The sequence below is a fragment of the Hemicordylus capensis genome, chromosome 1, assembly GCF_027244095.1.
Source record: "Hemicordylus capensis ecotype Gifberg chromosome 1, rHemCap1.1.pri, whole genome shotgun sequence".
NCBI classification, from domain to species: Eukaryota; Metazoa; Chordata; class Lepidosauria; order Squamata; family Cordylidae; genus Hemicordylus; species Hemicordylus capensis.
The window spans coordinates 121848298-121864983 of record NC_069657.1 but is presented as its reverse complement, the minus strand read 5'-3'; the positions used below and the strand labels follow the sequence as shown (position 1 = coordinate 121864983).

Here is a 16686-nt window from a genome sequence, read left to right as displayed (position 1 = left end):
ACAGGCTTATGTCAGCATTTCTGATCCACACTGCTGTAGGCATCCTGAGGAAGCAAAAGTTCAAGTGTGCAAACATTTGAAGTTGCTTGCTGGCACTTTGGGAGCAGAACATCTATGGAAGCTGTGTTCCTGAGGTGTGGTTGTGCATGTTTAAGTATTTCCATATTGGTGCCCTTACACAAAACCCCCAGCACTTTCTTAGATGCCTGCAGTAGCATGGCCCAATCAGAAACTGTAGCACAAGACTTTGCAAGATGCTGGCCTTTGTTTAAATTTGTATTCTGCCTCCATAAACAAACAAACAAACAAACAAACAAACTCAAAGCAGTATTTGAAACAAATCAATAAAGCTTAAATAGGAAGTTATCATATATCATATTCTTTCTCATGTAATGCAATTTTCACTCACTTGAGCATTGCATGGAAAGACAAATAACCTTTTGTTTTTAGTATTTCATTTTGAAGATAACATTTTGCTCAAGTAAATGGTGGAAGCAACTGCTTTCCGGTCAAATGTACTATTGTTATTTTCTGGCTTCTAATATCACTCATCACAGATATCTTTCTGAATCAGTTTTTGAAGCTTGCCATGCACTTTTATGTGTTCCTTTTAATAAGAAAATGTGACATTATTTGACCTAAGGAATTGATTGCATGACAAATATGGACTTGGATATAAATGGGAGTTTATTTTTGAAATCCAATTTTAGTAAAATAAAATAAGATTCTCTCTTGTAACTGGTTATTTGATGTTGTCTGTGTCAGTGGCAGCATGGCATGGCTTTCTTCTGGAAGGTGTCATTTTTAAACGGAAATTGCCCTGAAACGCAGTGTCCTGAGATGCAGTGTTAACCCAGAGTAGTTGGATAAAAACATGGCGGGTTCTACTGTGCCCAGTGTCAGCTATGGTTTAAAAAAAGATGGTGCCATCTTTACAGCTCTGGCTGCTGCCAACATAGGCATTCTAAAAATGAATCAGTAAATGTAATTTTTTAAAAAAAATAAATTAAAAAATAGAAACAAATGGGGAATCCAAAAACAAATTCAGCCCCTACAAAGGCTGCCACCTTTGGCTCTTGTCCTGATGTCTGAATTTAAATTCGGGGGAAATAACCATAATTGAATACAACTTATCATGTATAATATGCTTTTTAATCTGTCACATAATTGTGCTATCATGCAAAAGGGGCAAGTAATTAAACAATAACAACAAAATTCAAACTAGGAAGTTAGAAGGACATGACTAGTTTTAATCAAAGGCCATAGCTTTGATCTCTGCTTTCTGTATGTTGTAATATAATCTAATGTAATGCAATATGGTATAACAGCTCACCCATCAGTGAGGGAGTGAGGCTTAAGTGTTTTTATATAGGTATAGCTTGTACATTAGTATACAAAGGTACAGAAGCACAGTTTAGTGACTTGTTTTAGTAAAGGTGTTCAGGAACAGCAAGTAAGTTTATTTTCCATTAATTTGCCAGAAGATAGTAAGAATTGGACCATCTTATTTACAGTTTTGTGCTAAAATCATTAACTCAATATGACAGAACAGGGATTTTCATGCAAATAATCTTTAATAATGTTGTAGACAAAAAAAGTAGAAATACTTAAGATGCAAATAAATTCCACAGTGAAAAATATTTTAAACAGTCAACTACATGTACATTTAAAATGTACATTTACACATCTCATTATCATATGGTGTGCAAAAGACAACACATTTTTTGCATATAGAGTGTGTGTGTGTATTTATTTATCTGCCAGGTTTGTCCAATGATTACATATATATTTAAAATATTTCCAGCAATGTGACAAGAAATCATTGATATGAAAATGTTTCTGGCCAGCATGCCATTCGGTCAACAAGAGGTCCTCAGCACAATCTTGCTTTCTTTTACGTAAGCTTGAATCCTACTGACCTCATGGATACTGAATTCAAAAGATACAGGATAGCCATCTTATATTCTTAATTCAAATGGAAGCAAAGTTATAATTTAGTCAATATGATTATAAGCAACATCTAAAGAAACTAGTTCCCATCTCACTAATGCTGGTAAAACTTACAACCATTATTTGTTCACCACTGCACTGGAAGTATCACATTTGCATGTGCAGCTTAATTCTCCCCTTCAAGTTCATTGATAGCAAAGCTTGCATTTGTTAATATCAAATTCAACTCTGGGCATAGAGCTGATAATAGTTTTATCACAATTAAATGATTGGGCTTGGAGATTATCTAGAAATTCTCATGTACAGCAGTTGATTACATGCAAGGAAAATCTAGAATTTTGTACTTCCAGCATAAAAATATCACCATTGTGCATAGGTGCCCTGAAGAAACAGCAGCTTGCAAATAATTTTTATCTGCCGAACAGAAGCCAGCAACCTTATGTGCAAGATTTTGCATGATAAAGTAAATTGCACAACAATGAGTCAGAATGGCATTAGACTGCATTTTGAACAGAGAATAAAGTACAACAGCCTAGTTTGTGTTCTTAGCTAAACCTATAATAACTCTAGTCTGTGCTACTGAATAGGAGACTATGAGCAACAACAGCCTTGAATAAAGTGAAACAGCATGATTTGTGCTTTTGAGTGGGAAATAATCTAATGTTGTGCATGTGATGTGCAACAGTGAGAAGCAGTACTGATTCAGGAACCACACAATTCTACTACTATGAAGACTCATACAGTATCTGCTTTCATCTAGATGTCCATGCTCAGAAAGGCAGAAATATCGGCAAAACTAAATAGGAAGATTTTGCACATTCTTAGATCTATCCATCCCAACAAATTATCACAGTTATCAACAATTCTTGTTATCTAGTGGGAAGAAGGGAAAAGGGAGTCTGGCTTCAATCTCCCAACTGTCCAACCATGAATCAGCTCTGGTATTGCTGGATAAGACAATAGTCAGGTAGTCATAGAAATAGTAGTGTTACCAGATATTAAGGAGGACAAGGCTCCTATGCCTTTAATAGTTATAGAGAAGAGGAAATTTAGAAGGTATATATTTTCTAGATCTTACATGAGAAGCTGCATTTGCTGACAGTCCTTCCATACAATTATTAAAAGGTATGGGAGCTTTGAACTCCCTTGCATCAAAATACCCTATTCAGCAATTTGCAAAGACTTCCTTGTAAGGAATATGGGATCTGTTCCTTCATTTGCCTTTGTACGCGTGCATCTAGAGTACCCTACTGAATTGAAATCCTACTGGACTTGTATGCCTAGTTTCTTATAACTCGAATTTAGGATGATGTCACACATGCCATGGGATGCGACCATCCTGGCTATTATATATCATAATATGATATATATCATAATTACATTGACATGTTTACTCTCCTACTAGACATTCTTGGCAATGACTCTTAGGAGTATGGAAATGCTTAGTATGATCAAAATGGTCACCATAATAAACAGTTCTAAATGTTTTGTTTGGTGCATGAGCACTTGCCACAGAGGTGGGTCATATTTGGCATATTTACATGGCAAATATAATGTGTAAAACCATCTTTAGAATCTGATTTACATAAACTGCACTCCTGCTTCTTTTAGATCAATGAAAGTTTTGCTATTGACTTCAATAAAAACAGTATTGTGCCCGTAGTCTACATTCTTTTCTTCTTTGTTTCCAATTATTTAAATTAATATATTTTGATAAATCAACTAACACTGTGATTATAAAAGATGTGGTTAAAAAAACACGATAAACATTTTAATACAAAACCCTAGATTTTTGTCCTAGATATATCAATCAGAGAAGAATTTGCCTGAATCTGAAATTAAGCATCATGATGACTATCTGGACTGTTGCTCTTGTCAATGTCATAGGAGCAAACGGTATATTACTTGTATAAGGAAAATCGAAACGCCATTTTTGTCTAATGGAAAGCAGCCCTAGAAGGAGTAATTCTTCCACTCTGTTCAAATCCCTACTTTTCCTCAAAGGATTCCAGATGCAAACTTAAAAGAATACATATTGAGGTTGTTCTGATGATCAGCCAAAACTGGGCTAAGAAAGCCATGACTGGTTTCTGCTGATCATCAGAATTGCTGGGAACCTCATGGCTCCCGGCAGCAAACCCACCTCCGGAGCCCACCTTTGAAATGAGGTTAAGGGAGCAAGCAATCCCTTATCCCCATGTATTGATCGTCTGCGAGCCCCAGCTGCTTGCAGGCGGGGCTGGAAGACTACGGGGCTCCCGGCTGGCATTGGGAGTTCTGGGGACATCCTAGCCCCAAAACTTCCCTGCTGCTGGCTCAGTCAGCAATTGTCTGGGCAGGCAATCCGTCCACTCAGCAAAGCAACTCTCTGTGGGGGAAGGAAGCTTTTTGAGGCTTCCCCCACTGCCCCTTCAAGCCCTTTCTCACGGATCGTGAGAAATTGCCCATTATCTAGAACCCTATGAGGAAAATGCAAGGAAAATATGTAGCAGAAAAACAGACAATGGGGAACAGTTCCTCCTCCACTCCCTCTTAAAGCTGCTTTTCATATTATTATTTTTTTAACTAGCTTGTTGAGGTTTCTTTATACACGTAATATGGAGTTTACCCCCTAGGAGAATATAGTAGTTTATGAAAACCAAAAACCTATGGATTACCAATTGAGAACACAATCCTATTCATCTATGGCAGACCTGCTCAATTTAGGCCCCCCAGATGTTTTTGGACTACAACTCCATAATCCCCAGATACAGTAGCCAATAGCCAGGGAATATGGGAGTTGTAGGCCAACATCTGCAGGAGGGCCGAAATTGAGAAGGCCTGCTTTATGGGCATAACTCCCATATATTTATTCAGCCACCTTCTCCTCCCCAAAGTTCAGAGCATTTGCATTTGGTGTGCTAAAGATAAAGGGACATGGGGACAACTGGATAAGTATACAGAAGATTAACACAGGCCTCTTATTGAGTGTAATAGGCAAGCACTGCTACACAACTTCAGGGCTAGATCAGGAGAGGAAGAAGAGGTTTATGCTGCTCCTTTTTTGCTGAACACAGCTGCAACCACAACAGATCAGAAATGGATGGTGCCCTTACCTTTTCCCATACGAATCTCTATGCTCTTAAAATAAATTAATCATAAATAATATTTTAGCTACACAATCCTGCATAACACCAATGGCTTTATTTATGGTTTGTCTGTTTGTTTATACAAAGCTCTCTTCCATATTTGTACAAAGTAAAAAAGAATCCACAAGTCTGGGCTTTACCAATTGTTGGAAATCTGACTCCTGAAGACCATCAGGACTCATAACAGCTAGTCGTCGTAGTGCTGCCTGCAAGAAAACATGGCAATGCAATCTTAGAATGAAAAATCTGCTTTCACATGCTTGCTTTACACAAAGCAAGGTAAGCATCCAAAATGGAAAACAGTCACATACAGAATAACTCTCATGCTGGAGTTAAACAGAAATCTCTTGTCTCACATTCAACTGATTTAGTGACCATTGGAAATAGCATTGTCTCTATGATGTTACTGATGTCCATATGCAATAATTGCTGGTTTCTCTAGACAGATTTGGATTCATACATGGTTTACAAATCTCACACATTACATTAGCATTCTAGAATTAATTGATGGATTTTCTTAGATTTTGGGGGCTCAGGATGGGTAAGAACAGTTGTACATACATTTTTAAATGGCTGGGTCCCTGCCTGCAGAAATTTCATACAATCTATCAATCAATCTATCACACTTATATACCGCTTGAAATATATGTACCTCTAGGTGGTATACATAACATGACAACAATATACTAGCATGTTAGAATGCATATGGCCATTTCAGCTCACTCCTTCTGAGTGCTCTTACTTCTCCGAGGCCTCAGAAATCAGGGGAGTGTTTTTGCATAATCTCTTCCTCCTCTATCCTTGCTCGCAGCTTCTTCCAGCTGGGTCTTATTCTGAGCCAGAGCTGTTGACTAAATTTCTCCTTAGCCTTGTCTGTCTGCCCCTCAAATAGCCAGCAGCTGGCAGTCTCGCACCTGCATGTATGAGTTTCAGGCTGATGGCTTGAGACCTCGCCCGCCTGCGATCTGTCTTGGCAACCCAGCCAGCCTTGCTCACTTCACTACTGAGAATCATTACACTGTCTGCCTTCTGTGCTCCTCCCTTCCTTTGGCCACCCCACTCCCCAACCTGTCAGTCTGTTTTGGCAGAATGTCTATGGTCACGGCTCCCTAACAAAGGCTTTCCCAAAATTCTCTGGCACACCGGTTCTGATGGCACATCAGGTGGGAAACATGGTGGTTTAAACCTTTAATACACAGACAGGTTGTCTCAGTCAGAAACTTTTTTTCAGTTTCTTAGCATGAGCTTATAAGGAAGAACTGCACTGTAACAAATGCATAAATGTTGGATATACTGTGCCATGATATAATGCAATTAAAACACACAAATAATCTAAAGAAGAATGTGCTATTTTTTATTATAACTTTTAAGGTTGAGTGGCTCACACTTTCCCTTCAAATTTCACTAATGCAGTAGTGGCACCTGTAAAAAATGGGGGTAGGGGGAAGAAGGGGCAAAGTGCATGTATGGGTGGGTGAGTTGTGTAGAAATAATATTAGATTTCTGAAACTGGAATGGGGGGCAGGTGGGGGCAAATTACTTATCTTATGGGATGCCTGCCCTCCTGCCCCCCCCCCCCCGGAGCTGCCCTTGTACTAACGCCAGAATGTTTCTTACTTTTTCTCTAAAGAGACTTTCCCAAAAATCCTAGTTTTGCTGCCAAGAAATTTTTTCTTTCCAAATGCTGGCTTAGATGTTCTGTCTCTTGATAGTGTCTCTTTGTTAGAACCCTGAATTAAGAAGTATTGACATTTCTATAGATGGCTAGCCAGATATTCTGAGGACGTGCCAGCCTTCCTCCCCTGATATGTTTCTATTTCACAGACCATTTCCCTTCCCTTTGGTGTTTTTTTCTGGGCAACTTATAAGGCATACAGTATGTATCTGCTTCACTGAAGGGGCCAGGCAGTAAACTAATTGTCTAGAGAAGGATTTCCCCTTTTGCCTTCTCTTAAAGTAAAAAAGTAAAACTTCCACAGCACTTCTGCCCTTTCCTCAATGCATAAGGACCTAAAAGAGAGTTAGCTCAGTCCTTCAGTCCCTCAAAGTGATATTTTAATGACTATCACATCCATGGACGCCAGACTTGTTTAAAACAATTTTATGTTCTCTAGGCTTAATTCTAGAACTGAAAGGTGTGTGTTCTCAAATTCATGAAGGGAAGAATACCAGCACCCTGAAAAGGACCACTTAAAAGCATCCTGTCTAAAAGTATCCCTTCTCATAGACCCAAACACCCATCGACTGGCATGAGGCATATTTATTTCTTTGAGGCTAGTGCCAGTGAAGCACTTTGAGGGTCATTCTTCAGTTCAGCTCTTGAGTCCAGCACAGATTTATTGGGTGACCTCAGGCAAGCCACTTCATCTGTCTACTTAAAACTGTTAAGATTTAAAATTGACATAGGAATTATCTTTGCACAGTACATTGCATATTACTGGTTCCATTTTGATTGGTGTCTCTAAGCATTACTGTATTACAAATAGTAAATCACATGATTTCCAACCATTTGGGGACAAAAATTGGAGCACAAGACTCCATTGTACAAAGAAATATTGTCCACTTATCTTCATTATTTTTTAATGTAGCTATTATGAAAATTATTTTATCATGTTGTGAAAGTAAAGACACAAAATACTGGATATTGCTTGCAACAATCTGATAATAAATTTTAAAATGAAAACAGCAAACTTCATTTCAAGGAAAAGAAAATTATTCCAGACTAGCAAGACTTAGTGGCTCCAGTTTAACACCTTCACTTCTGATAATGTCATAGAGGCATAGATAATCTCAACCTAATGACACTGGGAACAGAAGAGAGCCAGATCATAATGCTAGTAGACTTTTGAGAGCAGAAATTCACATGAGCCAGTTTCTTTGTGATGAGTGGGATGTGTATGGAGATAGAACTTGCATATTGTAGGCATCCACATATATGGGAGACTATAAAGAGGTGTATTTAAAGACAGGGGTGAGAGTACTCTGCCCTCCCCCCCCCCCCGGTGATCCCATTGTCTCAATCAATCCATCAATCATTGTATTTACGGCCATAAGCCAAACAAAGATCTCATTGTCTGTGGAGTGTGATGTCACATTTTGCTCGCTCTCCACTTTGTTCCATGTTATAGCCGATCTATTTTGTCCCAAATAACTCAACAGCAGACACCGAGAGTTTAAACATTCCTATCAACAAAGTTCACCCTTTTTACCTGCTTATGCCTAGTCTGATTTCCATTTTTTAATGTAATGCAGGAGAGATAATAGACAGTCGGGAAAGGGCTTTTATAGTGAAAGGTTTCAGGTACTAGAATAATCCAGATCAGTAAGTCTGTGCTGTATTGTCTCATTGCTCCTCTGAAAACACATGCAACAATTATCAAAGAAGCATTATTTCTTCTCTGCCATTTAAGAACATGCTATACAAAGGTAAAAAAAAATTCTTAATTAATACTTAATTAATGTTTAATATTTCCATCACTGGAATGGCCATGAAATACCACTCAGTGGTGATACTCTCCAAGGAATATTAGAAATAATGACTAGATGACTGGTGCCTTCTAGAAGGCACCTCCACCAACGGAGCTCCACCACTCACTGCAATGGAGGGCACAGCTCAACATATGCAAAGGAACATGTGTATAGGGCTGCCTGTTCCACAAATAATGAATAGGGAAAGTCAATTACACAGGTGCACTGTGCATCTTAGTTCATGGTGGGTCCTGACCACTGTTCCCTCTAACAAGGATTCCCAGATGTTGTTGAACACAATTCCCGCAATTCCCAGCCAAAGGCCACTTTAGCTGAGGATGCTGGGAGTTGTAGTGAACCACATCTGGGAATCTCTGTTAGAGGGAACAGTGACCCTGACGCAGAATGAGAGGATTCTACTGACTTCCAAGAAGCAGTATTTCTTTGCAATCATGAAAACAAAGGTAGAGCTAATATTCCTATGCTGATAAGGGAGGGACTATGAAACTAATCCTATTGCACTGAAAACAATTCCAGAGTACAAAAAGTCCATAGGAAAAATAAATCAAAGAGGGAATCATGAAATGCACTTACGAGACATGCAACAAGAACCGAATCACTGTTACTTCTTTCAGTAGGAGACCTGCAGAGTTCTATGAGCCGTGGAATACCTATACGTGGGGGGGAAGGTTGCAAAAGCTATTTCCAATCAGCTTCAATTATCTACAGTACATATACTCAGTGTGGCATATTTCTAGATTTATCAGATTTAATGAAATTGCTGTTACACAACAGGAAAGTAAAGAATTTCTCTTATGTACATTAGGAATATCTATGAGTGGGAAGCATTTTAGACAGCAGATTTCAGTGGTGTGCTCAAAGGGCACTTATGGTTCTGTTTTCAAGGCCATGGATCCACTTCATTATGTCAGACATGGTTCCTCACTTACTTCTCTCTATTGGTGATTATTCCATTTTAAGGGAGATAGAATCCTGCCTCCTGTTTTCTCTGCAAGACCTCAACTATGCCACTGAATGACTGCAAAGGAAGAGCAAAACAAATTTTTCCCTTCCTATACTGCATGGGAGGAGGTAATGGTACATCCCTCCTGTATTCTACCAAAGAAAACCACAGGGCTCTGTGGGCACCAGGAGTCGAAATCAACTTGACGACACACTTTACTTTCTGATGAATACTGTAAAAATATTATTTTTTTCTCTTTTTCTAGAGACTAAGTCCAATGTAAGCCTTTTAGAAAATGCTGAAAAGTAAACTATCATAATTAAGAATCATACTGGGACATTAAGTCTGGATTCAAGGATGATTAAGCATCAATTCACACAACCACTGGGTTCACTGAAGCTGTAAATATGCCAACTCTCTGCCCAAGACCGGACATGTGCCACTTCTGCCAGCCATAGGAGTAAGCTTTTTGAGAAGTGCTACAAATTATATTGAGCATTTGGGGTGGCATACAAAAACCTTAGTTTGCTGTGTGAATTGGCCCTCACACAACTACTCTGAGATCTTCTTTCTTTCTGTAGAGCAGAGATTTTTTTCCTGCACAAATGAAAATTGTGCATGGGCAACTGGTCACATAAACTGACCACTACAAATACAAACAGCCAGCTTGAATGAAATGAACATGAGAAAATCCACACTGCAGAGGACACGAGCTGGTAATTTGTGCTCATCTCACTGATTGGCTCATAATGCTTTCACTGAACTAAATATCTTTCATTAATTGAGAAGAGAGCCATGGATGGGTACTCAAATGTAGTGCAACTGGTCAGATAGCCTGCAGAGAACAACTTGAAGTAAATGAAAAGCCCTCAGTGAGAACAATAAAAGTTGTTGCTTCCTGAACCTCAGTAGGATCTGTTGAATATTTTGCACTGTGCCAGAGGGTTAAACATTAAAATTCTCACAGCTCAGCTTTATGGCGGCATGTGCTACTTCGGGATCACGACTCAGCCGGGCGAGCGTCACGGCAGCTTTTTGCTGAACCCGTTCACAAGCAGCTACTTCTGGTGAATTCCCACAGGATGGTTTCTCAGATAGCATTTCCATTAAAATCTGAACACCTACAAAAGAGTGAGATGCTGGTGATAATCCTTCCAGACTATGGTAAGACTTTTCAATATAAAAGATGCAATTAAAAATAAAGCAACAGATACAGACAGCATCAACCTAAACCCAGCGGTGGTATTATGCTCTAAAAAAGAACATAATATTATGGTCTACTGCTGCTACTACTATAATATTTATATACTGCTTGTCAACCAAAGTTCTCAAAGCTGTTTACATAGAAAAAATAAATAATACATCAAGAAGACGGTCCCCTGTCCCCAAAGAGCTCACAATCTAAAAAGAAACGTAAGGCAGATACCAGCAACAGCCACTGGAGGGATGCTGCGCTGGGGTTGGATAGGGCCAGTTGCTCTCCCCCTGCTAAATATAAGAGAAGCATCACTTTGAAAGATGCCTCTTTGCTTAGTAAGCAGGGGTGCTAACTAAAAAAGTCTAAAAAAAGACTTTTCTAAAAAAGTCTTCCAAATTACACCTTCAGATTTAGGTGCAACGTACATATTGTTAACAATATAGACTTGCCTATTCTGATGAAAAGAGGGAGCAGTTGTGCCAGCCCTTCACTTGCCCCTGCATAGAATCTTTGCTCCTGGTCCTGGCCAGGCCATGATCTTTGCAACTCCTCACAGTAGTCTCTCAAAATCATTACACTGTTTGTAGTGATGATTACCACAGTTCCACCATGTGCAAGCTGTAGTCATGAAATATGCATGAAGGTGGGAGCGTAAGTGCCCGCAATAAGCCACTAACTCTCTGTTGTGATTTCTTATTAGCTAGCGACACTGTTCAAAATACACAGATAGCACATAAGTGGGCACAAGTGTAAAAATAGCTGATTTAGCCTATTATTTTATTTTCACTATGTGTTTTTTTAACTTTGTACACCACCTACAGATGCATGTATCAGGTGGTAAAGAAATATGATAGATAGATAGATAGATAGATAGATAGATAGATAGATAGATAGATAGATAGATAGATTAGAAACAAGCAATGAATCAGAACACATCAGGTACCTACTTGTACATATTGGATGAAAAAGGGACAAGTTATAAATGCAACCACCTTCTAAAATGGGAAGCTATTGCATGGGTATTTTGCCCATGCACCTCATAAAATTGCCCATGCAACTAATAAAACATACATGCATGAGTATTCTGCACTGGTACCTGGGTATAACTTATATAACAGAAGAATTGGTTTATTGTAAAAATACAAAAACAACAAGAACAGAAACAAAATCAGCAGATTGTCAGGCCACTATCTTTCAACACCACATAGGAGGATAATAACAGTGACCTAAATTTAGAGATGATGATGATGATAACCACCACCACAACAACAATAACAACAACAACAACAATAATAATAGAAGTGCAGTGTAAATATTGCCCAACATCCAGACTAACGTTGCACACAATAATGTTTTGCATGTGCAATGAGAGAAAGGCAATTTTCACCCATTTCCCCTCCTCCTCCAACACTCTGTGCCTCTCAGAAATATGTCCCTGAGGAATGAGGATCCTCAGGAACATATTTTGGGGAAGCACAGGTAGCTGAGGGGAAAGAGGGAATCAGTGGAAATTTCCACTCCCACGCATGAAATGTGATCCTGCCCATGCACTGGAAAGTCTGGATGTCAGCAATTATTTGGTAGTACTGTTAAATGTGGTGTATTGTCAAGAGTGTTGTACTAGGAGTGGGGAAACCCAAAGTTCAAATCCTAATTTGGCAGGGGCGGAGCCACCTTTGAGCGAAAGGGTTCATAGAACCTGGGCCACCAATGAAAAGGGCCGCTAGAGCCCCCGTTGTGCATGAAGTCATGTGTAAAGGGGGCATGGCCAGAAGGCCCGCCCCAGTCCTCCCCGTCTTATTTCTAGGCAGCACTTGCTGCCTGACAGCTTTTATTTCCCTTCCTCTCCTTCCAGTGAGGGTGAGGAAGGGGAATAAATGCTGTAAGGCAGCAAACACTGGATGAAATGAGAGGGGGAGAGTTCACTCGGGCTGTCTCAAGCCCATGCCATGCCCCTTTGCATGTGACATCACCGAGGCATTGTGAAGTGAAGCCCGCTACAGAGACTAACACTCAGTTTTGAGCAGCAAAACCCACTACAAACCAAGGGTTCAAACTGGAGTCTCTGGAGTTAAACCTTGGGCTGCAGAAGAAACAGGACCGGAGTTTCATGCATTCAGATGTAACTGTAGGGAAACTGCTGGCCTTTGCAACATTACGTTTGAATGTGGCCAGTAAGAGATGTTATTTAGGACTTCAGATCCAGAAACATTTGTTTTCGGTTTTAAAAGTTCTCTCAGTCAAAAGGACAACCCTGTATTACTTTCAGGTTACTTGTTCTTATTGAGGCCTTGTATACATATGCAGCAGAATGAGAATGGTCAGCATCAGTTCAGGCTGCAGGTGGACAGTAACTTTTCAAAAAATGCTCCTCTGTGTTAAAACCCTCCTGCAGATAGAAAACTAGCATTAACAGGCAAAAGACTGGACTACAGCCTTTCTCCCTGATGCACCAGTTTTCATATGGAGGAGCATTCAGAAGTGGTACAAGGCCTCTACAGCCTGAAGAGGTAAAGTCAATTCTACGACCTCAACATTCTGCCACCTCCTTCTGCTGCATGAACTCAGTCAGGGGTAATGGATTCAGAAAACAACCATATATAGACAAGCTAACAAATGCTACCCAATGGCTGTTAGACATGTTACATATCGATGTTCACTGTTTTATGCATTAGAAACTATCCCATGTTTTAAAATAAGCCAACCCTAAGGTATGAGCTTGCTTTTTCAATTCAAACTGTATCAGAGGCGTATCTAGGGAAAATAGCGCCTAGGGAAGCACTGAAATTGCGCCCCCCTGTCCAAACATCCAACACCCATCTTTCAGATAACTTTACCATAATATCAGCTGAAAAATACAAGTCAAGCTTGTTAATCTTTTAATATTTCAAAAACTATTTAGCTGTGTACGTAACCAGACCAAAAAGTGCTGGAAAACTACAAATTTCAGTATGCTGGGGCTCATGAAATACCCAAATACTATGTGGAGATGTACTTGGAAAACTAAACAGAAGTGCCTGTCTAATTCTCTACTATGTATTGTAGCATCACTATTACTTAAGTTTTAAAATTAAATGGAGAATTTGACTTTTCCCAGATACTCTGAAAATCATTAAAGGATATGCAGAGTAAACTGTGTCACTGCTTGGAATATATTCTAGTATTTCAGAAAGACAGTTAAAATGAGAGAAAGAGAGAAAGAAACTCTCAGTGGGCCTTAATACTAAGGATTTCACACTGATTCAAAGACAAACTCACCATTAATAGCCATATTATTAAGACATCACATTTTACTCACTTATCACAAGAAGCAAAGTAAGAGCAAATGAATACAATCCTAGCTCATAAGCTTCAGCTCATTATTCACAAGACCTGATTCTCTGTACATAGTGCCAAACTGAATATGTGTACAGTGACATATTATATTAAATTTAAAAAATACCTGTAGCCCCTTCGGGGGCTTCCTAAAGGCTGTGGGTGGGTCTGCAAAGGTCCCCCCTCCCCTCGCTGGCCTCTAGGGCCTCACAGAGGCCATTTGAGCATGCACAGTGGCCATTTTGTTTTCGGTGGCCATTTAAAATATATATTTTTAAAAATGTCGCCCCCCTTCAAGTGGTGCCCAGGGCACGTGCTCTGCCTGCTCAACCCTAGATATGCCCCTGAACTGTATTCCACTGTGTATTCCTCTAAACCTACTTTTTAATAGTTGAAATACATACCATTTCCTTGGATTATTTCTGAAGCACATTGGTCCAAGACAGACATGTTTGCTAATATTGTAACAACCTGCATTAGAGAGAGGAAACAGCTTAAACTATTACATCTCGCAACTGTTAACCTCACAGCTTATACAAAACTTGTGCTTACAAGAGGCCAATTTAGTACCACCTTTCTCCAGTTTCTGAGGTTGCTCTTATTTAGTTTTCTCACTAGCTTGTTCCTTTGACTGTAACAGTTCCTGCATGAATGGTGGTTGCATGAGAATGAGGGCTACTGTCCTATATGGGCCTATGACATCACAACAGCCATCCAATCCTCAGCCATTTTGTGAAGTTTTACAATTAAAAAATAAATAAAAATTAGAAGCTGGATACTCTTCTGGTTACTTAAGTGTGGGAGTGCTCCTGTAATTCTTTGAGTGTATGTGTGTGCATCTAATGAACACTCATTAAACTACTCTCTTAAAGAAATGACCTAGCATTTTGTGAACCTTTTTATTTTATTTTAATGCAACATATGGCTCTTTCCAGTACTACAATTCTCACTGTGGGGTTTTTTTAACCATAACAAAACCAGCATCCCCCTAGATGTGGCTACCCCACCTCTCACTTCCCCACATCAAGACAATCCAGTCCATATGGGGATGAGATTTCACATTTCCTCTCATGTCTGGAAGAGCTAGTCATCAAGTCAGCTTTCCCCCCTCCTTTAATCCTTCCAACTTCTATTTGCACCCAGACCCAAGGAGACACGGACACAAGTTACTTCTTTGGTGAAACTGGCCACTTTTATTAACATTCCAATTGCAGTGGACTTGTTGAGGCATTCAGCTGGGATTGGCGCTCCACCCCCCACAGTGCGGGCCCTCACAGGTCGGCCACACGTGTGGCCGCCTTACCCTAAATGCCTAGGGCGCTGGCACCTTGGTTCGAGGCGACTCAGCCACTGTCCAGCAGGAAGGCCCTTCTCAGCCGACCTAATGTCAGGTCCCTGCTGTCAGCGCTGCCCCTCCAGTGCTGTCCAGCCATACAGAAGGATGTCGCCTACAGCGGGGTAGGAGTTGAGCTGCATCCCTGATCTGTCAAGCCTCAGGGGATCAGTGCCTCCTACTTGAATACAAACGCTTACCTAAGGTGCTGCACCGATTATTCCCCTGTTTTCCGCCGCACTGCACCTGCCAATCCATGACAAAGTGACCTGTAACTACATGCAACTAAACCTCTAGCTAACTACTATGACCCCTGATATAGCCTGAGGCAGGTGAAAAAAGGCACACACCAACTGCCAATCAGGTGTATGCCCAAAAAATTCCTGCCCAGCCCCATAATGGCGACCAGCCAAGCCCAGTCTATATCCTAAGGGTGGGAGGGAGGGTGCAACTTTGAGAGCCGGACTGGGCGGGCGTTGGCATGCAGGCCACAGGCCTGCTCTGCCCTACCCCCCCGGAGGAACGCCTGACGAATGGGAGCCAGCTCCCAGTGTCACGTGCTCCTCCATAGGAGGCTGAGGCAAATGAGCCATGCCACCTAGAAAGGCGGCGATTGGCTGGTTTCTTCCACATAGCCTCATCCATTTCATGTTTCCAGTTATCAGTTAACACTATCCTTCCTTTCTGCCAAACAGCACTCCCCCGCCCCCAATGCTCTTCTCTCCACCAAGGTAAAATGTGCCATTGAGTCGATGTTGACTCCTGGCGACCACAGAGTCCTGTGGTTGTCTTTGGTAGAATACAGGAGGGGTTTACTATTGCCTCCTCCCGCGAGGTATGAGATGATGCCTTTCAGCATCTTCTTATATTGCTGCTGCTGTTCACAGCTGCATGTGCTCAATGCTGATGGCTGCAATATCAAGAAATTACTTGGACATGTGAATGAACCATTAGAGAACAGAGATATAAAAACCACAGATGGAACATGGATACTACCTCCCGTCTTCTCAAGCACAATGGCTTTCAGTTGAGTCAGTTGGATGCTAGTAACCAAGTGACATAGAAACCTGTCTACAACTGAAAGCCTACTGTGTAGAGGGTATGCCACTTTTGTGCTCAGTACAGTGTCTAGCACACTGGTGGCATTACATAAAAAAATAAATAGCATGAACATGAAGGTTCCTTGCACATTAGAGAGTGTGAGTCTTATACATCATTAAATAGATGTAAACAAGGGTTAAATTTGATGGCGCTTGAGGTATGCTATGTATTGCAGGAAAATGTGCAAGAGAAACAAACCTTTGGATAACATAGCTTCTGGCTGTAGCCT

At 40.4% G+C, this 16686-nt stretch overlaps 1 protein-coding gene across 3 annotated transcripts in view; it reads right to left on the bottom strand.

Annotated features, from left to right (window-relative positions):
• Positions 1-1555: 1555 nt before the first annotated feature.
• The window catches only part of INSC (INSC spindle orientation adaptor protein), a 130485-nt gene continuing 115354 nt past the window's right edge, over positions 1556-16686 (bottom strand). The window contains exons 9-13 of one of the 3 annotated variants that reach the window (XM_053284444.1): positions 14428-14494; positions 10476-10631; positions 9141-9217; positions 5219-5284; positions 1556-1965 (exon numbers count right to left, since the gene is read on the bottom strand). In XM_053284444.1, the coding sequence (XP_053140419.1) occupies positions 1936-1965; positions 5219-5284; positions 9141-9217; positions 10476-10631; positions 14428-14494 (396 nt within the window). In that variant the 3' untranslated portion in view covers positions 1556-1935. Of the gene's footprint in view, positions 1966-5114; positions 5285-9140; positions 9218-10475; positions 10632-14427; positions 14495-16686 lie in introns of those variants that run through there. The other 2 variants (XM_053284445.1, XM_053284443.1) reach the window with 2 other exon arrangements.